The sequence below is a fragment of the Empidonax traillii genome, unplaced genomic scaffold (genome assembly GCF_003031625.1).
Source record: "Empidonax traillii isolate 1590-97213 ecotype Southwest subspecies unplaced genomic scaffold, ASM303162v1 scaffold537:size946161, whole genome shotgun sequence".
Lineage (NCBI taxonomy): Eukaryota > Metazoa > Chordata > Aves > Passeriformes > Tyrannidae > Empidonax > Empidonax traillii.
In genome coordinates this window covers 257,405-277,322 of record NW_020955730.1, presented here as the reverse complement: position 1 = coordinate 277,322, position 19,918 = coordinate 257,405, and the positions used below count along the sequence as shown (strand labels likewise).

General features: G+C 40.7%; 1 protein-coding gene across 2 annotated transcripts in view; it reads left to right on the top strand.

The window, feature by feature from the left end:
* Nucleotides 1–19,918, top strand: part of F13A1 (coagulation factor XIII A chain) — a 60,969-nt gene that overhangs the window by 22,507 nt on the left and 18,544 nt on the right. For both annotated transcript variants that reach the window (XM_027897373.1, XM_027897372.1), the window contains exons 5-8: nt 4,073–4,191; nt 9,834–9,941; nt 12,435–12,609; nt 16,599–16,737. In XM_027897373.1, the coding sequence (XP_027753174.1) occupies nt 4,073–4,191; nt 9,834–9,941; nt 12,435–12,609; nt 16,599–16,737 (541 nt within the window). The remainder of the gene's footprint in view (nt 1–4,072; nt 4,192–9,833; nt 9,942–12,434; nt 12,610–16,598; nt 16,738–19,918) is intronic.

The following is a 19,918-nucleotide window of genomic DNA, read 5'->3' as shown; positions in this document are numbered from 1 at the left end:
AAGTTTGAATACCAAGTCAAGCTACAGAGTACTTTACTTACAAAATCGTCAGATGCTTTTATATATGTTAATCCCCTTAGCTATATTTAGGGCTGATCACCAAGAATACTTTAACAATGCAGGACCTGAGCCTGAAAAATTAAATACACTGGCCCCAAACCGCAGGTGAAATTTTCATTACTTAATAAACAAGGTAAAGTCTGTGAGGAAAGGCAGCATTCTTTCTTCAGCCAGCTGACATAGATAAAACAGATGTGCTTTTGGGCATGCAGAGCCCTTTTCAGTTGGGAAACAGAAGATACAAATGGCAAGTAGTTAAGAATAACTTCTCTAACTAAACTCTTGGCAATATCAGACTACATGAAAGGGGAGAAGAACTCCTTTGATCTGGATACTGCAAGCTCTTTCCAAGGAAATACTGAGTCCCAGCAACCTTCTGCTGGGGACCATTTAGTGCTTATCAGGAAAAGACCTTGTGTTGACTTCTGTGGCTCTCTCACAGATGGAGATGTATAGTGTAGCTGAGTAAGTTGCAGACCCTGTGGGTCCCTCACCCAAACCTCAGGCAAAGTGTATTGTATTTAAGCAATTAAATATATTGCAACTTTACTGAGTCAGTTGCACATTTCTTGTGCTTAAATGTCCTAATACAGTTTAAGGATTAGTATCATAGAGTCATAGAGTCACCTGGGTTGGAAAGGACCTCTGAGATCATCAAGTCCAACCTTTTATCCACTACCACTGCAGTTACTAGACTATGGCACTCAGTGCCACATCCAGTCTCGACTTAAAAACCTCCAGGGACTCCAAAGAATCCACCACTTCCCTGGGCAGCCCATTCCAATGCCTGATTACCCTCTCTGTAAAGAATTTCTTCCTGATATCTAAGCTAAACCTCCCCTGGCAGACCATCCCTGGCAGACCATGTGCTTGACTTTGGACTCCTCTCACATGTTACTGTTCATCCAAATTTGGCTTAATATTTTCTTGCATTTACAGCTAAATCTTAAATTTGATCTCTTGTGTCATAGATTCCACATGGGCAAAATTCACACAGAGCTTCATTCTTTTGCAACATTAACGTAGGCAAGCACTAATCAAGGCAGCAAACTAATCTTGATCCTGGGTAGAGTGGTTTTTGTAGATAACTATATTTAGCTCTTGCAGCTCTGGGTTTGGCACAGCACTGTCCTCTTCCCAGCACGATCCTTGGCCGTTTTGTGTTTCCGATGAGGCCCAGCCTTGCGACCCTGGATTCCTATGGAAGCAGGTTGAAGGGAGACTGGGAGCTCAGGGCAAGGCTGCTGCTCCCACCTCTACCCGTCTGCTGGTGCTGCTGTGCTCAGCCGTCACTGTCTGCATGAAGAAATGGCTTTTCCAACTCCAGAGGGTTGCCGTGCTGGGATTGGTGTCCCCCCATACTGGGTAGAATCCTCTCATGTTCATTCACCTTCCCAAATTGAAAGGATTGCTCTGCACTCCTCATCTCTTTTACAGGGAGCCAGTGTTCAGTAGGATTCCTCACGTGCAGTGCTGTCTTCATGTGAAGTGTATTTTCACCTTACCTGAGTTCAAATAGAGAAGCATAGAAGTTAATTTGCTTCTTTGTAGCATTGCTAGTGTTTTAGTAAATTCCCAGGATAAAAGAAGTGAGTAAAAAAACTCTTAAACTGATAAAGAAGAACAACAAACAAACCTAGCACTTTCCGGTGGAATTCTTCTGTTTGTCAGATGTGAGCCTCCTCTTGCACAAAATAATTAGGAGTTGTACTATGTAGAGCATGCTTAGCATCAAAGTAGTCACAAATGCCTCATATTTTCTTCTAAACAGTCTCAAGGGTAGTGAAAGCTGTCAAAAATCAAAGCAGCTGGCATCTCTGTGAAACACAGAAGACCTTTTTACCTTATCAAAAACACAAATATTTAAAATAATCGACAGAGAAGGTAATCAATTTTCATCTGATTTAGCAAAGATCATGCAGTCTCAAAATAACATAAGCATCTCAATTGATACCAACGAGATCAATGTTGATATTTTTAATCCCCTAAAGAAAACAACAGCTGTCAAGAAGGCATATGCACACACTCCACTGAATGTGTAACTGCACAGAAGAAGGTGTGAGCTCCTGTTCTTTAAATGCATTCTCTGTGCTATTTGTATGGAAAAGTTTTAATAAAATCCAAAGCTCAGTGAGAGAATGCAAATAATCATTCAATGAAGAAATCAGGCAGATCCAACCTAGTGAAACAGAGCTGACATGATCTATAATACCTGCAATATTTTTTAGTGGAATGGTATGCAGAACTTGTTGGACCACAAAAAAGGACATGTTTGCATAAATGACTGTAGCTGTCAAGTTTTAACACTCTCTTTCACCTCTGAATATAATATACCCTTGATCACCCCCTGGGTACCCGGCTGCAGATTGACTAGGTCATAGGTAGTGACAAACTCATAAAGAAACTTCTTAATGGCCTTGCCTTTAGAAACAAGGTGAATACCACTACCCTGCCAAATATAAGACTGGGTCTCAGACTGCCTGCCTCAGGTAAAGCTCCAGAAAACCTGCCATTCCTCTGCTTGCTTGGAGTTAGTCAGAGCCTGTACAGCAGTTGTCAAAAGCATATAGCAAGCTGTGATCTCCTTAAATGCCCTAAAGGCTTCTTGTATTTAATACCTGCTTTTCTATCATTCTTTGCCCATCAGTGTAGAGATCTTTATGTTACATATCTATGCATACTTCCTTAGGTACGTATAAACATAGAAATATAAATATACCTTCAGAGAAAACAAAACTTCCAGCAGGGTTAGATGTGTAGATTGGCAAAGCCCTTCACCTAGCTGAAGCCAATGTGAGTTTTGCCATTGATTTTTTTGGAGGACTCAGATTTTAGCTTATTTTCAGTCAAATTGAAGTTTTATGGGTAAATGAAGACGCTTTTGAGAATGACGTTTAAAAGGAAGTACAACTCTGATTTGCATTTCAACAAAATGCAACAAATCAATAGGCTTTTAAAAGTTAAATGATCCTTTAGTAATTTGGAGTGGGATGCTGAAGAAATCTTCTATGGCAGTAGTGAGTGTTAGTTTTGTTCTTGCTCATATCAAACTGTCAGATGTTATTGCTTCCCTTTAATTTGCTATCTGATACCACATTACTAATTTCCTCAAATTAATTAATTCCCATGCTATTAAATGTTAAGCTGTATCTCTTAGTCTCAAAATACAAGCATTGGCACAGGAAAGAAACCTTCAAATATTCTAGCACCACAGAACCATGACCTGTGTGATACTTACCTGTGAATATCTGAATAGTTTCACATCATTCAGGGTTCATTATGAATGTTAATAATGAGTTATTTTTGTATTTGAATCATGTTTGCAGGTTGAGGGTCCATGCATATTCTCTTGACTTCTGATATAAGTCCAATCTAGAATATACCCTTTGTATATGTGTTGGTAAAGATCTCTTCCAATTACTTCCAGTTTTCATTTGAACACTTGAATTTGTCCTCATATTAGCTGGTCAGTCAAGATACATGGGGGGGAGATACTCCAGTCAATAACTAATGTACAGAAAAAGCAACCAAAACCTTCTGTTAATATGATATAAAAACTTTATTCCCTCTTTTTTTAGTGCACTACAGATTTTTCTTTAGAACTCTTGACTTGAGCTGTTTTCCATTAACATTAATAGGTTTGAAATTGTTCTTTGATCTGTTTGTACAGATGCAGAATTGTGTCATGGTGCTCCAACTCTTAATTTAGTTGTACACAGTAATCAAAATTCTTGATAAGATGTGACATTTTAACCACACTTTACAGATCCTTAGAAAACTGGCAGGGGTTGTCAGCATTTTTTCATCTTACATGCTTTTAAGTTGTGTATCATATTGCTAACTAGGGTCACTACCTCCTTATTTTTACTCTCTTGAAGCAAGTAATGTTTTGTTTGATGGAGCAGGGGTTCTTTTTGTCAAAGATGACTATATTACATGCTAAGATGTTTCATCTGTCCTATGTGAAAATTAAGGACCTGTGCTAACATTTATTTTTGGTAAACTGATTCAGAGGATGCCGTGTATCTGGATGACGAGAAAGAAAGGGAAGAATATGTCCTGAATGATGTTGGTATTGTTTTCCATGGAAACGTTGAAGATGTAAAATCAAGAAGCTGGAGTTACGGTCAGGTAAGCTATGTAGACCTTCTCTGGCTGCTCCCAGTAGGACAGCAAGTGAGTTTAATTGACACCAGACAGTGGTTGAGACTGTGGGCTCTGGAGTGCATTATTGGTCTCTACTTCAGAAAGATAAGGGTTATAATTTTAAAATTGTATGAAGTGGGCATATGTCTAATCCAGAAAAACAATACTATTATTGCTGATATTTAAAGACCTTGTTTTAGGGGCTTATTTCAGATACTAAGAGGCTGCCTGTTGAAAGTTATAATCATTAGCTGAGGTTTCCACAGTGCAGCAGTATTTCTGCTGCTGCATTATTGCTGCTTCAGGATCAAATAGATTTGTGAAAAGTAGAGTTGTTTGGGTTTGGCTTTTTTATTTAATTTATTTTTCAACAATAGGTTGTATTGTTTTTTACTTTTCATTTTAGTTTTAGCAGCTTGGTGGAAATAATTTTGATCTTCTTGAAGGTCAGTTAGTTACAGGATTCCTATGACAAACAAGGAACCTCTCCCTTAACTGCCTGAACTTGTCAACATCAGTGTGCAATGGCCTCTTTCAGTCTGGGGGAAACATCCCTTACTAGGCTAGTATGGGGTATTGGTGTGCCTTCAATAGCATAGAATCATAGAACAGTTTGAGTCAGAGAGGATTTTAAAGGTCATCTAGTTCCACTGTGCTGCCACAGACAGGGACACCTTTCACTAGATCAGGTGCTCAGAGTCCTGTCCTACCTGGCCTGGAACATTTCCAGGGATGTGGCAACCACAGCTTCTCTGGGCAACTTGTTCCAGCCTTTTACCACCCTCGTTGTTAGAACTCGCTTCCTGATATCTAATTTAAATCATCCCTCTTTTTGTTCAGAAACAACTACTCCTTGTCTCAGACTTATCTATTTTACCTCAACCTTCTTGTAAGAGCTAACCAGCCTGAAAATCCCTACGGGATGAAAGAATGAAGTTATTGTGTGAGAATGGGAAAAAGACATTACCAAGCAGAATCAAAACAAGAGCAAAGATAACCCTAACTCTCACTCAGAGGGGCTCCAGTGGTCAGATACTGGACATGGTAAACTCTGTTCATCTCACTTCCTGGATTTTCCCAACAGCACAATTAAGAAAGTATTTAAATATTAAGACCTTAATATTCCTTAACACTGTTGTGATGGATCCACTGAGTTTTTCTGGCACCTCCTTAGCACAGCTTTGCAGAAGGGGGCTTACCCCTTGCTTTCTTTCCCTCAGCTAAATACAGTCTCAAAGTTTGAGCTGGATGGATTGCCAGTGTGCTTGCCCTGGAGAGCTCTTTGAACTCACATCTCTCTTGTTTCCTTATTTAAGGGTACAATTTCATCTTTTTTCCTGCGGCAGCACAGCCCTAGGGAGTTCCTGCCTTTGCACCATTCCTTTAGCTGTGTCAGTGCTGTTGTTTGCAGAGTTTGTCTTCCTGACTGAGATAAAAACAACCCTTAAATAAGGAGTGGGAAAGAAGTTCCAGAAGCTGATGGTGCCTCTGTTGTAAGACATGTGGAACCAGACCCTGAGGCCAAAGCTGGGCATGCATTTAAGTTGACCAAAAATGCCCCCTCCTGGCCCTTCCTTCCCCCTGCAAGCACTTGTGCAGCAGTGCAGTGACTCAGACTGGAGAGCTGATCTGGCTGAATAAGCATCTGATTGATTTTTTTTCCCAGGGATATTTCTTGTTCTCTCTCTTCCCCTAGATTTAGGAATCACTCCTTGAAAGACGTAAAGGAGAGGGAGAGAGAGGAATGAGTGGCTGGAGGAGGAAAGTGCTGCTTAAACTGGATACTGGATTTATGTCCTAAGATGCTAAATTTATGGCCTACGGTGGCTTGGCCCAAGGCGCTTATATTCTGCAAATCTGGCACCTTTCTGCTACAAACACTGGCCTCTCTTGAGAAACTGCATTATTTATTTGGTTTTGCTAGGAGGTTAGGGCTGTTCCTCTATCTGGGAGTTTAGGGCTGTTCCATAGTCCTTTGTCATATATTTTCATTCCTGGCTGAAATTAGAGGACCTGATTTTCAGCCTGTGCTGTGGTGCACCTTTTGCTATTGCTTGCCCATGTGAAAGCTGAGTGTGGCAGATGCATCTCAGCGAGCCCAAGCCAAGAGCTTCAATTAGATCATTTTGTATGGGTGTAACAGACATCAATCTGCAAAGCAACTGAGAAATATTCTTCTGGTCACCTTACTTTCAGTGAAATGAAGATCACGATGTTCCCAATCTTACCCTGCAGATTTCCAGCCATTAAAACCACGCCTCTCCCTCATTTTTGGCAATCCTAGATGTTAAGAGTAAGAACATTGCTGGGAGTGAGTAAAAGTACTAGCAGCAAGGCTTGTATTATGGATATATTGTGCAAGTATGCTTTTTATATTTGTGATATATAGCCCTTTACATGCAAGTAAAATGCATAAGACCACATTAAGGTGAAAGGTATACGGTCATATATAAAAATACAGATAAGACTTGTGCATGGTAATGGTCTTAGACTAAAAAATTGCTTTGAACAATGACAGCTGGAAGCTTTAACTCAGCTTGTAAATTAAAAAGGAACATACAGTTCAAAACTGGGTTACTAGTGGGAGATGATTCTCACAGCTGCTTTCTGCAATGAGCAGCATCAACATGAAAGGAGGAAAGAGAAGAAAAATGGACCAAGGAAGAAAAAACAACAGAACAGTTGGAATACGGCTGTAATGAATGAGCATGGAGGTGTTCCTTGTAACATGGTTGTGATCCCTTCTAAGAAACTGTAAATAGCCAGTCACTCAGAAAATTCTACAGAGGATTCAGGGGAAATATGGCTTTGGAAGAAATCTAGACACATAGGAATTCTCTTGCTGAAAAACTTCAGAAGTTGGATTGCTGTGCTGATCATTTAATGTTGATATATTTTTTGTGTGTGTGTGCAAAGAATAACATAAAGCAGGTGGCATAGAGTTCTGTTTCTGTTGTGACTTCTCTCATGTTCACACATTGATCTGCTTTAGCTTTGAAACCCACTGTGCCAATGTAATTCTATGGCACATGCATTTGTCCAGGTCAGACCACAAGCAACATGAGATCATATCTGCCTGCAACTGATTATGAGAAACACAGCCCTAAATCAACTAGTGCAGAAGGTGATACAGCCCCTCTTACTTTGATTTAGATGGAAGGTCATCTATTAGATTAGCATGAAGGAGGCCAGCACGACTAAGTGTATTGCTCTGTAACATAAGGCACTTCTGTGTGAAGACAGAATCCCTTTGCTTGTGTGTTTTCTCATGCCTTGTTGTCCATCGGCAGTCTTTCCCAAGTGGCTCTGCCAAAGTTCTTTGGTTCTGACACTGACTTATTTTCATTCCAGCTTGTGTGGCCCAGCTTCACTCCCGTCTTGTCTTCCTGCTGCTGCTCTGGTTCCTCTGACATTTCAGAGGTGTTCAGCCTTACAACTCCTATATTTCTATTCCGCTCCCCTCTAGATAGCACTTTCATGCTAAGAGTGAGAGCAGGAAACTGATTTAGTTTGATTTAATGTTTTTAAATCCCTGAATAGTCAAAAAGGGCAAAACTGGCTTTAGTGTTAAGGCTACTCTGCATCCTAAGCTACTGCAACAGTGTAAAAGGCAACTGGACTTTGCAGCTTTTCCTCTTTCTTCTGTTATCCAGTTATTTCACAAGTATTCATGCTGTTTTGTAAATGCTAAGGTGGAAGGCAGCAACCCTGTAGCAATTTATTTCCTCTTTATTCTTTCTGTATATGCTGGCAAGATTGACAGTGTCTCATAAACTCTACATGAGAAAGGTTTAATTTGCAGGGTAAACTTCTTATTGATTTAACTCAGGTCTGATGACTTGAAGTGCAGAAAGTAGATTTTGGTCCTGGTAAAAGTGATAAATCATTGGGCCAGACCTGAAGAAAAGTGAGCTTGAAGCAGGAAAAATGGTTATGAGGGTCCTGAGTTTACATTATCTGTTGTTCCCTTAGGAAGGAGGGTCTCCAAAGCATGATCATTCAACCAAGATTATTTACATCACATCCAGTGGAGTGGACTGGAAAGTCTACCATGCAATTATTCAGTTTCCCAGTAATGATTAGGAGTAGATCTCTGAGAAACACTATTTCCTCTTCCCCTATTCCCAAACACCAAGAATTCAGTTTTGCTTAGACTTTATAGTCACTAGTGAATGCCTGCTTCAGAGAAAGAATGCCTGCTTCAACGCCAGTGTGGGCGATGATGTGACAGATGTGCTGCCTTGAGGGACATTTGCTGAAAATGATCCATATAGCAGTGGTTCCTTGAGCAATAAGACCCAGGTAGGCTCAAGGCAGAGGCAAAGAAAAGCACTTCCTTTGGCCAGGAAATGGCTGAAGGTGGTGAAACACGATGGTGCTTTCTCTTTCTTGGCTTATGCCAGAGTTCAGCTCCTGCCTGGAATGTCACCACTGTCCCTTCCATCTTCCCTGCAGTATCAGCAGTCTTTATTCCTTAGAGCTTCCTTTTCAGCTGTCTGACCTCACTCTTTGTTCTCCTCTGCCTTTCCCCAGGCTGCTAAAGTAGCAGCTTGGTCTGGTCTCTTGCTCACTTTTTTCAGGAGGCAAAACTCGGATCGGCTTCATCTGCCAAGGAGCCCTAAGCCAGGCAGGAGACAGTTACAAAATCTGTCCAGCTCTAGTAGTATCATGAGAGCAAAAATCGTATTAGTATGAATCATATCTTTCAGGAAGCAAGCATAGAATATAAAATCTAACATGGCAAGAGGACAAGCTCCATGGAGTTCCTGTCACAGCCTTGAATGTTAATATAAGTCTGTGTATCTAGAAGATAGTTGTTTTATTAATGTGCATTTCCCTGTATCCTACTATTTACCAGGGGACAAAGGTATTTTCCTTGGCTATGCAGTTTCTTCCAAGGAAAATGATATACAGTGCAGGGCAAGTCCTGTGACAAATGGTTTCTGGTCTATTTAGGCACCTCTGCCCTCAATTCATTCTTGTGCTTGTTCATGCTGGATTGAAAAAACCTCTACCTTTTCACTCTATTTTTGAAGAAGACTACTTTAGGTCACTTGCTGGTTTTGATGACTAAGTTTTGTAGATCAGGATTAATCTATATTATCAGATTTTACCTTGTCAATTTTAAACAGATTTTAAAAATAACTTTAAAATGTGTCTTCCAAATAACACTAGCAAACCACTTATTGTTCAACTTCTCAGCAATGCACTGGCTGTGTCAGAGAAGTCCTGAAATTAACAGGTCTGGAATCTGTGAAGGACTTGAAGTCCTTCACAAGTAGACTAGCTTCTTGTAGTTATTATTATAATATCCTCCTATTATATACTTGTTAGCACTTAAAATTTTATGTCCTGTCAGAAAGACTGTGTTGTCATTTCAACCTTCTGGAAACTGGACTGAGATTGAATTGAAAATTACACTTCACTTACAGCCTCTCACTTTTTTTTTTTTTTTCTCTACACATGGGCAATTATTCCAGAAGAAAACTTCTATTGTTAAACACAGAACTTCGACTTGATAAGTTAATTTTGAAGCTGATTAGCTATTACAACAACAGGGGGAAATAGCCTTGCCTGTGCTTTCCAGAATTTTACCTCTGTTTCCCATTTTATTTTATTTTATCTAGTTTGAAGAAAACATTCTGGATGCTTGCCTGTTCCTGATGGATAAGGCAGAACTGGAGCTCTCTGGGCGTGGAAACCCAATCAAAATCTGCCGTGTTGCCTCCGCAGTGGTATGTAATAAATGCTTAATATATGTCAGAAGTGACTCATAAATCAAAGCCAGTCTGATTTAACTGGCCCTCATGCCCTGATGTGCTCACTCCAACGTAGAGCAGATCAGTTGTCCATTCTGGCAATTGTCCATTCCCCAGTCTGGCATTTTATTTTGCTCCACTAAAGTTGAAGCAACTTATGTTGGTGCATCGCCTTTCCCTGAGAATGGTGCCTCAGTGTGGGAAAGCCACTTTTAGACCTTGCACTCCAGGCCCAAGTATTCCTTGTAACACTGTGCTTATTTTCCAGTAGCTGATATAACTGAGAAAGCTATTTCTGCTATGGAAAATAAGGTGGCCTGATGGCCGGAATTTTGAATGGAGAATTGTGAGGCTTTATGTGGACTCCAGTGCTAACCTCAATAGGGTCTTTCAACACTGCAGGGGTGGGTGTTGCTGTGTCTGATTTAAGCCCCAAGTGACCTAATCAGGCTGAGAACAAACATATATGTGTGCTACTTTGGCCCCAGAAGAAAACACTGTGAGAACTGTCCTCTTAAACATGGGGTCCACAAAACATGCCACATTCAGAACAGAAGTACCTGAAATAATCAAGCAGATGACAGAAGACTTTCCAAAACTCCATTCTTTCCAGTTGCTAGAAATCATGCTGTGGGTGCAAGAACAGTCCTATCCCTAATATTCAAGATGCTAGGCTCATCCAGACTGTGGAAGACAAAAGGCTGAGTCCTCTCCTTTGTCTTATTCGAGGTCGGAACTGATGCTTTCTGCTTCCCAGAATAATACTCTAGTCATTGAGCTAGTTAATTAGATGTTCTCTCAAGCCATCTACTAAAATAGACTGTCCACAAAACATGGTTGCTGGAGATAGATGATCCTTTAACTCATTTGTTATAGCATTTGTGCAGGCTTAAAGAAAATGAGCTCTTTGTCTTTTATGACATTGAAGGGGGATCTCGATCTTGCACAGCATCATGTTAAATACAATAGCTTCATCAAAAAGTATTGAGAACACCTCCACTACTCTTTCTCTTTTAACATTTTAGTTAGTTATTTCACCCCAGACACTAGAAATATGGTTTCAGACCTCCGGATAGAGGTAAGAATTGAATGAGGTGCCCTCATCTCTGGGCTAGTAGATGTAAAAGGTCCCTCATGTAGGGACCGTGGAGGCACTCAGGACAGAATAGCACAGAGTTTAGGAACCCAAAGAGGGCTTGGATATTACTTAAGTTTTGAGCCACTCAGTCATTTTAGAGAGGTAGAGAAGTTCACTATTGGAAGTCCAGGAGCCTATGTACTTTAGGTCTATACTGCAGAATTAGGCCATAGCTGGGTAGGCAGTTTGGTCATCTGGAATCTGGACTTGAGTAAGAAGCTGTCAAGAATTGCTGAAGTTCAACCTGTGTTCCTTACCCTCATTCTTGCTCAAGTTGAAATGTGGTAGAGCTGATCTAGTCTGAGGACATTCTACCATGCTGGATTCCTTCTGAGGTTTCCTGGTGTTGCAAAGCAGGTAGAGCCCTTCTCTTCTTCCATCCTTTACAGCCAGAGGAGAGCCAGAAGATCAACATGTTGTCCTGTCCTTCAAGACTTCTTTTCTTGGCATGTTTCCCACGCCAGTGAGATGGGCACAACCTCTTAATCCTTTGGTTATGACTCTGAATACTTATTTTTTTTCAGTCCTAGAGTTCATAGGAAGTCGATTTTCTAATTATAAAATAGTAGTTAATGCAGCCAAAAGCTTTCAAATGAGAATTGTGATTTATTTGGCTGGTGTAGCTGTTCTGCATTTGCATAATTAAAAGGTACAGAGCGAATGAGCTTTTTGCACAGCCTCAACTGGTTTGGTTCAAATTGCAGCTAGGAGATGTATTGCTCATTAATGCCTATCAGTATAGCCATTAGTCAGCAAAACTCTCTGCTTTGTATAATCTTACCAGAGGAAAACTTACACAGCAAATTCCTTCTTGTTTTCGTGTGTGCTGGACCAAAAAATATAGTTTCTACTGTAAAAATAACAGTGAACTGCTTTTCCTCTCAATCTGCTGTAAATCAGGGATGATTTTATTAAAATCTGGACTGATATGGACAGAAAACTAAATGATGTTAGGAAAGAATACAGCTTAATATTTCTGAGGCTTGCTTATCAGTGTAAAACTGATTGCATTTATTTAAAATACATCAGTAAGCATGTTTCATGTTAATAAAACTTACTAAACAGGTAACATGATACTCAGTGTGGTGATTTAATTTCAGCATTCTTTTTAAGTGTCTGACCTTCATTCAAAATTGTTCAGTGATGGAGAATCCATGGTCTTTAGCTAGAATATTTCATTTATCCCCTACCTTCATAATGAAATGTTATTATCTTACTTCTCGCATAAACTGGCTACATTCAGTCTCTCCCATCTTATCTGTCTGCTGAGTTAAGGAGCTTTTTATTATTCAGTCTCTGACATCCTTAACACTCATGTTCTTTGACTTTAGATCAACTCCAGGGACGATAATGGTGTGATTGCCGGATCCTGGAACAATTCATATGATTATGGTGTTGCCCCTTCAGCCTGGACAGGAAGTGTGGACATTCTCTTGGAGTATTACAGTTCTAAGCAACCTGTGAGATACGGCCAGTGCTGGGTCTTTGCTGGTGTCTTCAACACATGTAGGTATCAGTGAGAAAACCTCCATGCTGCCATGCAATTCTTGCTTAACAGAGTTCTTAGATAAAATGAACTAAAATATTTCCTGGCTCTGTGTTCTTCAGGAGTAAATAGTACAGAGGCTTAAAAATACATGGCTAAAATAGATGGTCTTCAAATAAAACTTTGGTGTGTACTTCAGCTGCTCTTCCACACAAACTTCTGTTAACTATTTCTGGCTTCAGTAAAATGTGTTCAGTGGCTCACGAGGGTTTGTGAGAGAGGAAGTTAAGTCTTTTGGCATGGTCCACATTTGTGTCAGGAAATCTTAAATGAACAGGGTGCTTGTCATCTGGACCTAAAACATTAAATTACTATCCAGTATGGGATGTGCAATCATGTTTCTGCTGCAGAAAGGCCAAATCTCACCTACTGAGGATTGTTCCTATAAAAATTGAGGTGAACTGTCCCTGCACCTGTCTACTGAGCACTGTTAACATTTTCTACAGAGTTTGTGATCCAGAAGAATGAAGAAAATGCTGGCCTAGTTTATGAATTGCCTAGCACTACAAGGTTATGTCTAAACACAGTTGATCAAATTAGAGTTCTAGAGTTACTGCATAGTGTTGCAGGTCATAAAACCCAGTTAGGAAAGCAGCATTGGATTAGTTACTATCTAGCACTTTCTAACGACATCATCTGCTAATACACAGGAACACACTGAAGTGTATTAGCAGTCAGTAAAGACTCTCAGAGTGTATCAAATGTGCTTTATACAGATAATAGGGACCAGACATTAAAAGCAAGCTTATGTCCAGCATATGTCAGTATACAGCCAGTTAAGCCATTCCTATGCCTATGGCACTGGCCAACAGAAGCAGCTTAACAGGGACTAAATTAAATGTCTTAAGCTGAGATGCTCTTCCTGAGAAGCACTTACAACATATGCATTTAAGTGTCAGACTGTGGGGAAGACCAGATCAGCGTGTTGCAGGGACACACAGTGTGTATTTCTTCAGGCTTGGAGCCCGCTTTGCATCAAGTACTTTTCAGCCACAGCTGAAGGTCCAAGATTTGGTCCTTCTCTTTAAGATGTGAAAAGGAAATTACAGAAAATTTCACAGTGAAACCTTTCTCAAGGAATCGCATTATACTTCTCTTCACATTATACTTTCATAAAAAATGAAGGCTATTAATCACCCATCTTCCACAGGAAATATGAAAATTGAATAATGAATGATAAGTTGAAAGAGTGGTTCTTCACCCCCAGGCAGCTTTGGGCATCTCTGTGTTTTCACTTTATTTTTGCCTGTTCTGTATGTGTTTCATTTTGTACATAATTTTCCTCCTCTCTGGATAACGGACTTTCATAACTCATTCTGGTTACCTGAGGTAGTTCAAAAACTATTCAAAAGAGTAAGGACCTCAGATATAAAGCTGTATTCTGACCATCTAGGCTTCTGCTGGCACACGCTTCTCACAGCTGCAGTGGGGGATGGAGTTTCAGATTTCTCTGCTTCTCATAGAATCATAGAATGGTCTGGGTTGGAAGGGACCTTAAAGATCATCTAGTTCCAACTCCCCTGCTGTTAGCAGGGACACCTTCCACTAGATCAGGTTGCTCAAAGCCCCATCCATCCTAGGCTTGAACACTTTCAGGGATGAGGCATCTGCAGCTTCCCTGGGCAACATGTTCCAGTGCCTCACCACTCTCACAGTGAAGAGTTTCATTCTAATATCCAATCTAAACCCAACCTATCTCAGTTTAAAGCCATTCCCCCTTGTCCTATCACTACATGGTCTTGTAAAAAGTTCCTCTCCAGCTCTCTTGCAACCCTCCCTTTGGGTGCTATAAGGTCTCCCCAGAGCCTTCTCTTCTCCAGGAAGAACAGCCCAACTCTCTCAGTCTTGTCTTCATAGGATAGGTACTCCAGCCCTCTGATCATCTTCATGGCCCTGCTCTGGACTTACTTCACCAGGTCCATGTCCTTCTTATGTTGGGGACCTCAGAGCTGGATTCAGTACTCTGGTTCAAATGGGTTCAAAAAGGCTCATGCAAGTGTTCCCTATGGAGGAATTCCTCACAGTGGCTTCCATGGCCTACTTTGACTTCTCTGCCTGTTGCCTTATCTGGATTTCTCTAGGCACACACACACACCAGTTCTCCCACCTTCCCCCTGCACTGGCCCTGAATCACCACTACGCAATATTTTGCCTGCAGGCCACTGCGAAACTGGGGCGATGCAGCAGAGGCCTGGAGCCTGCTGTGTTAAATGGAGAGGCGTATTTATCTGGGGCAAAACTAGACTTGGTTTGCTGACTAAGTTAGTCAAGTCAGAGACCTGGCACTTTGTACTGCTGCAAGGATTGCTGAAGTACAAAGTTTGTTGAGTGTTATGAAACGGAAATGTTGTCCAGTGGCTGATCTGATGATAGCCACTGATATATCCAGCTGTGGATCACTACAGAGAGGACAGCAAAGGTCTGAACAGTCATGTGCAACTAACAGTGTTGTTTTGAGGTGATTTTGAGTCTCTCTCAGCTGCCAATCTTTTATCATTGTGACCAGTCCAGCTTTCCAAGGTTACTGTAATGTACACTCTGGATATTCATCTGTTAAAAATGCTAAAACATTTGAGAAACGGTCATTAATCTTGAAATTGTCAGACAAATTATTTGCAATGAGCCGTGATGGCTCATGCGCTGGAAGCCTTGGAGGGCACTTGAATTAAGTTTAATCAATAGGTACATATGGTATTGGATGCATCCAGGTAATTTGTCATCCAGGAACTTGAAACGAATGTGCAGTGTTACACTTTATTGGGAGTCAGAGTAGTGACACTAATGAATATACAAAACCCAGCAGTAGCAGGAAGAGCTGTTCAACACTGCCGCATTGGAACTATTTTTAAATAGGATTTTCAATAAAAATCTTTCCCCTTTAAAAAAAAAAAACCAAAAAACAAAAAACCAAAAAAAAACCAAACAAACAAACAAACACCCTCTGTTTTCTGCAGAACCATGTTGGCTCCTAACTTGGAAAAAAAAAGAACTTTTTTTGGCTGAGAAACAAAATATGTCATCTGGAGAAGTTGAGATGATGTGTCACCCTGCAACCCCTCTTCCCTCTCAGGACTGTGCTCCATGCTTATTTATCAGCCAGGGTGCACACAGGCACAGAGATCTACTGATGCACTACTGCAACTACAGATATTGCTCTAGTATTACCACATTTCCCAAATCTACCACTTGTCAAATGGTGAGAAGAGTCACCAGCATTACATTGTGATGGTCTGAAATTCAGGGCCAGGGGCTTTTTTTTTGTCCTCCTTTTAAGGTCTTTTGTGGGAAGGGACTATTGACTCTCAAATACTATTACTTAGTATTCAATACAAATTATGTAATGCATTTTATTTGGACTCTCAAACTCTGACATTTCAGTTGCAAATAATGCAGCTTCTTACCATTGTTAGCAATAATTTTCTGCTTTATTCTTTGTGTTCTCCTGATCCCTCCTGACAGCAGATGTAACACAGGAAAACTCCAAATCAACCAAAAGGAGATACTTTCTATTAATTTTCTTTTTAGCATAATCTCCTGGTTCTCCTAAGTTACCCATACTAAGAGACCTAACATATTTTGCATTTCTTGCAAGTTTAAACTTGTTTTTTCTTTGTACTACATTTGGTCATGCAGTTGACCCATTGCACCAGATTTGCCCTGAAAGGCTGCAGTGTGGTTGCTATGGAAGGCTGCTTTAAAACTATTAGTAATTAGCTGCTTAGGTTATAACCATTGTACCGCTGCGTACCCCGGATACTCATAATTTCAGGACCAAAAAAAATATTTACCATGTACTATGTAAAGACAGATAGGAGGAATTATTTGGGTTGTTTTAACCAAGTTTCCCCATTTTATTCTAGCTATTAGTAGTTTCTGTCCTCTCTTCCTGTCATCCATGAACATAGTCTTCATATTTGTCCTCCTCATCACATTTTTGGTTTTGCCACAGTCCTGAGATGCTTGGGGATACCTGCAAGACTCATCACCAACTACTCTTCTGCCCATGATAACAATGCCAATTTACGGTTGGACTTCTTTCTGGATGATGAAGGAAAAGTGGACACCAGACTTACAAAAGACTCTGTCTGGTGAGTCTTCCTGGAAAATGCCTTTAATATGTCAGTGATATAAGTAGTAAAAAGCATGACAGCAATGCCTATGTTTTATTTATTTCTCTGTGCATCTCTGCTAGCTTATGTGAAAGAGAATGAATGGATTGTTAGTAGACTGACTAATATGAAGTGCTTATTGAGTAAACAAACCCTAAGGGATCCTGCTAGTACTGTTATCATACAGTGTCCATTTAAGCACACGGGAGGAGGGCTGGAATGGGCTGGTGCTCCTTAGGGCCAAGCCGTTTCTAAAAGTGGAAAGGGGTACGATGGGCACTTCCATCCTTCTGGAGCCAGGCTCAAAGGTGTACCTCAATCTATATGGAAAAACATCCCTCCTGTTTTGCCTATTCTCAGTTTCCACATTTATAGACTGGTTTTACATTGTGTACATGCAGTCATTGTTGCATAGGTACCTTCCAAAATCTAGTTCAGCTGAAAAAATGAAACAAGTCAAGGTATCACACAAGATACTGAAATTCTATCACCAGATTTATAAGAAGAAAACTCTCTAAGACCAATAAATAGAGTTCACACATTCCTTTGGAGAAGGCAGTCCTCTAACTGGCTCTTCAAATTCTTACTGTCTGTTGTCTGACAGGAGAAGTGTAGCATTTATTGATTATATGCTCTGTGTGGGTTATTGGCCTTCAAGCCCCTCCTCCTCAGAGTGAAACAGTGAATATGACCTCTATATTCCTATATTCAGGAGATAATCGTCCAGTTCAGTGTTAATATACTTGATTTGTGTCAGTGATATCTTCAATCATTAGGACAGCTGCTCATCAGCATGTTTCATTAATAACTTAGTCTATGGCAGTCTTTATATAAGAACTGTAATAAACCCATTATGTGGTGGAGGAAACTGAACTGAACCTGTTGTTGTAACCTCCTTTATGTGATTTCCATAATCAAGAAGAAATCTAAGGAAAACAATTAGGTTAATTTATATCTGAAGCTTGTATCACAGCATCATAGAGTAGTTGATACTTGAAGGGACCCATGAAAGTCATCCAATCCTCCTGCTCACGGCAGGGTTACCTAGAGCTGGTTGCTCAGGGCCATATCCTGTTGAGCTTTGAGTATCTCCAAAGACGGATACTCCACAACTTCTCTGGGAAACTCATGCCAGGGCTCAACTATTCTCACAGTAATGAAATGTTTTCTGAGCTTCAGACAGAATTTTCTGTGTTTCAGTATGTGCCTGTTGCTTCTTGTCCTGTCACTGGGCTACTGAGAAGAGTCTGGCTCTGTCTTCTTTCCCTCAACTCTCTAACCCGGCATTTATACACATGGATAAGGTCCTACTGAGCCTTCCCATCTTCAGACTGAACAGTCCCAGCTGCCTTAGCTTCTCCTTGTGTGCAGTCTCTGTTGTATCAGCTATTCCTTCCAGTTTTCTATATCAGCAAACTTGCTGAGGGTGCAAGTGGTTCTTGTAATCCAAGTCATTATGAAGCTGTTAAATAGTATTGGACCCTGTGTCAACCTCTGGGGTACACCACTAATCACAACTTTGTGATCCCAGCAGTTCAGCCAGTTTTCAATATATCTTACTGTCCAATTGTCTAGTCTATAGTTCAGTGGTTGGTCTATGAGGATGTTCTAGGAGATGGTGCTAAAGTCAATAGGACCAATCTCATGCACTCTTCTCCTCTTGTCCTTTCAGTCATTCATTTCATTGGTGAAGATTATCAGATTTGTCAGGCACAGCTGGCTGCTTGTAAATCCATGCTGACTACTGCCAGTCACCTAGTCCTTAATATGTTTGGAAATGTTTGCAGAACTTGCTCTATAACCTTCCCAGGGCTCAAGGTGAGGCTCACAAGTCTGCAGCTCACTGGATACTCCTTCTTCCCTTTCTTGAAGAATGGAGTGATGTTTGTTTCCTTTAGTCCTCAGGAGCCTCCTCCAATTGCAGTGATCTTTCAGAGATAGATATGAGCTGTCTTACAGTGACACTGGCCTGGTCCCTCAGCATTTTTGGGTCCCTTCCATCAGATGCATTGGACTTGTGTGTATCCAGTGCATTTAGCTAGTTCTAACTTGTTACTCATCTACAGATGGTAAGTTTTCGTTGCTCCAAACTTTCACACTGGTTGTAGGGGCTGCGACTGCTGAAGGTAAATCTTGGCAGTAAAAAACAAGGTAAAGAAGACATTGAATACTTTGGTCTTCTCTTATTCCTTTGTCACCAAGTCACCTGCCCTTTTCAGCAGCAGTCCCGCATTTTCTATAGTCTCCCTTTGTATACTGATGTACTCGTCTCTCTTACTGCTGCTCACGTTCCTTGACATACTCTGTTTGATCTGTGTTTTGGCTTTCCTAAACCTGTCCCTGCATGCTCAGACAGTGACATTCCTTCTGGTCACTTGTCCCTGCTTCCCCCTCTTTCTTAGCACCTTTTTTAAAAATGTTTAACTGGGACCACTTTGTGGACTTGTACCACTTTTGGTTGATTTCCTGTGCACATGGATGGATGATTCCTAAGCTTGGATGAGGTGACCCTTGAAAAACAACCATCTCTCCTGGATCCATCTTCTACCCAGAACTGCCTCCCATGCGACTCTTTCAAGCAAGACTTTAAACAGGTCTTAGCCTATTCTCCTGAAATCCAGAGCTGTGGTCCTGCTATTTGCCTCATTTCCTCTTGTTAGGATCCTTTACATCTGGTCTATGAGATAGCAGGACCTCAGTACATGTCATGGGGCTGGTCCTCCTCTAGCTCAGAGAGTTGTAAAGGAACAGTCTTCTGAAACCTTCTCTGCCTATAAATGATGTGAAAAAAGACCTAGTGACTGGCTGCCTCACTGCTCAGTCCATACACACCCAGTAATGGATCGCTGCTATGTTTCAGAGTTTTCACTGTCTCATCTCTTTTTCTTTCCTTCTCCTAGCCTGGTCTATGTAACACCTCTCACTTCACTTTTGACATTTCCTTTTGCTTCCTTTCATCTCTTTTTCCCAGTTGTTTCCTAAGACTTCTTAATTCCATCCTGGTTTTTTTCCATTCTTTTGGGACAGGGTCAGATCATCCACAATCATCCTAGCTCCACTGAAATCCATACACACCTTTACACTAGCATTTCATCCTCTCATCCCACATTTGCTTTTATTTGGCTTGAATACTTTTTGAACCACCTTGTTCATCCTTTTA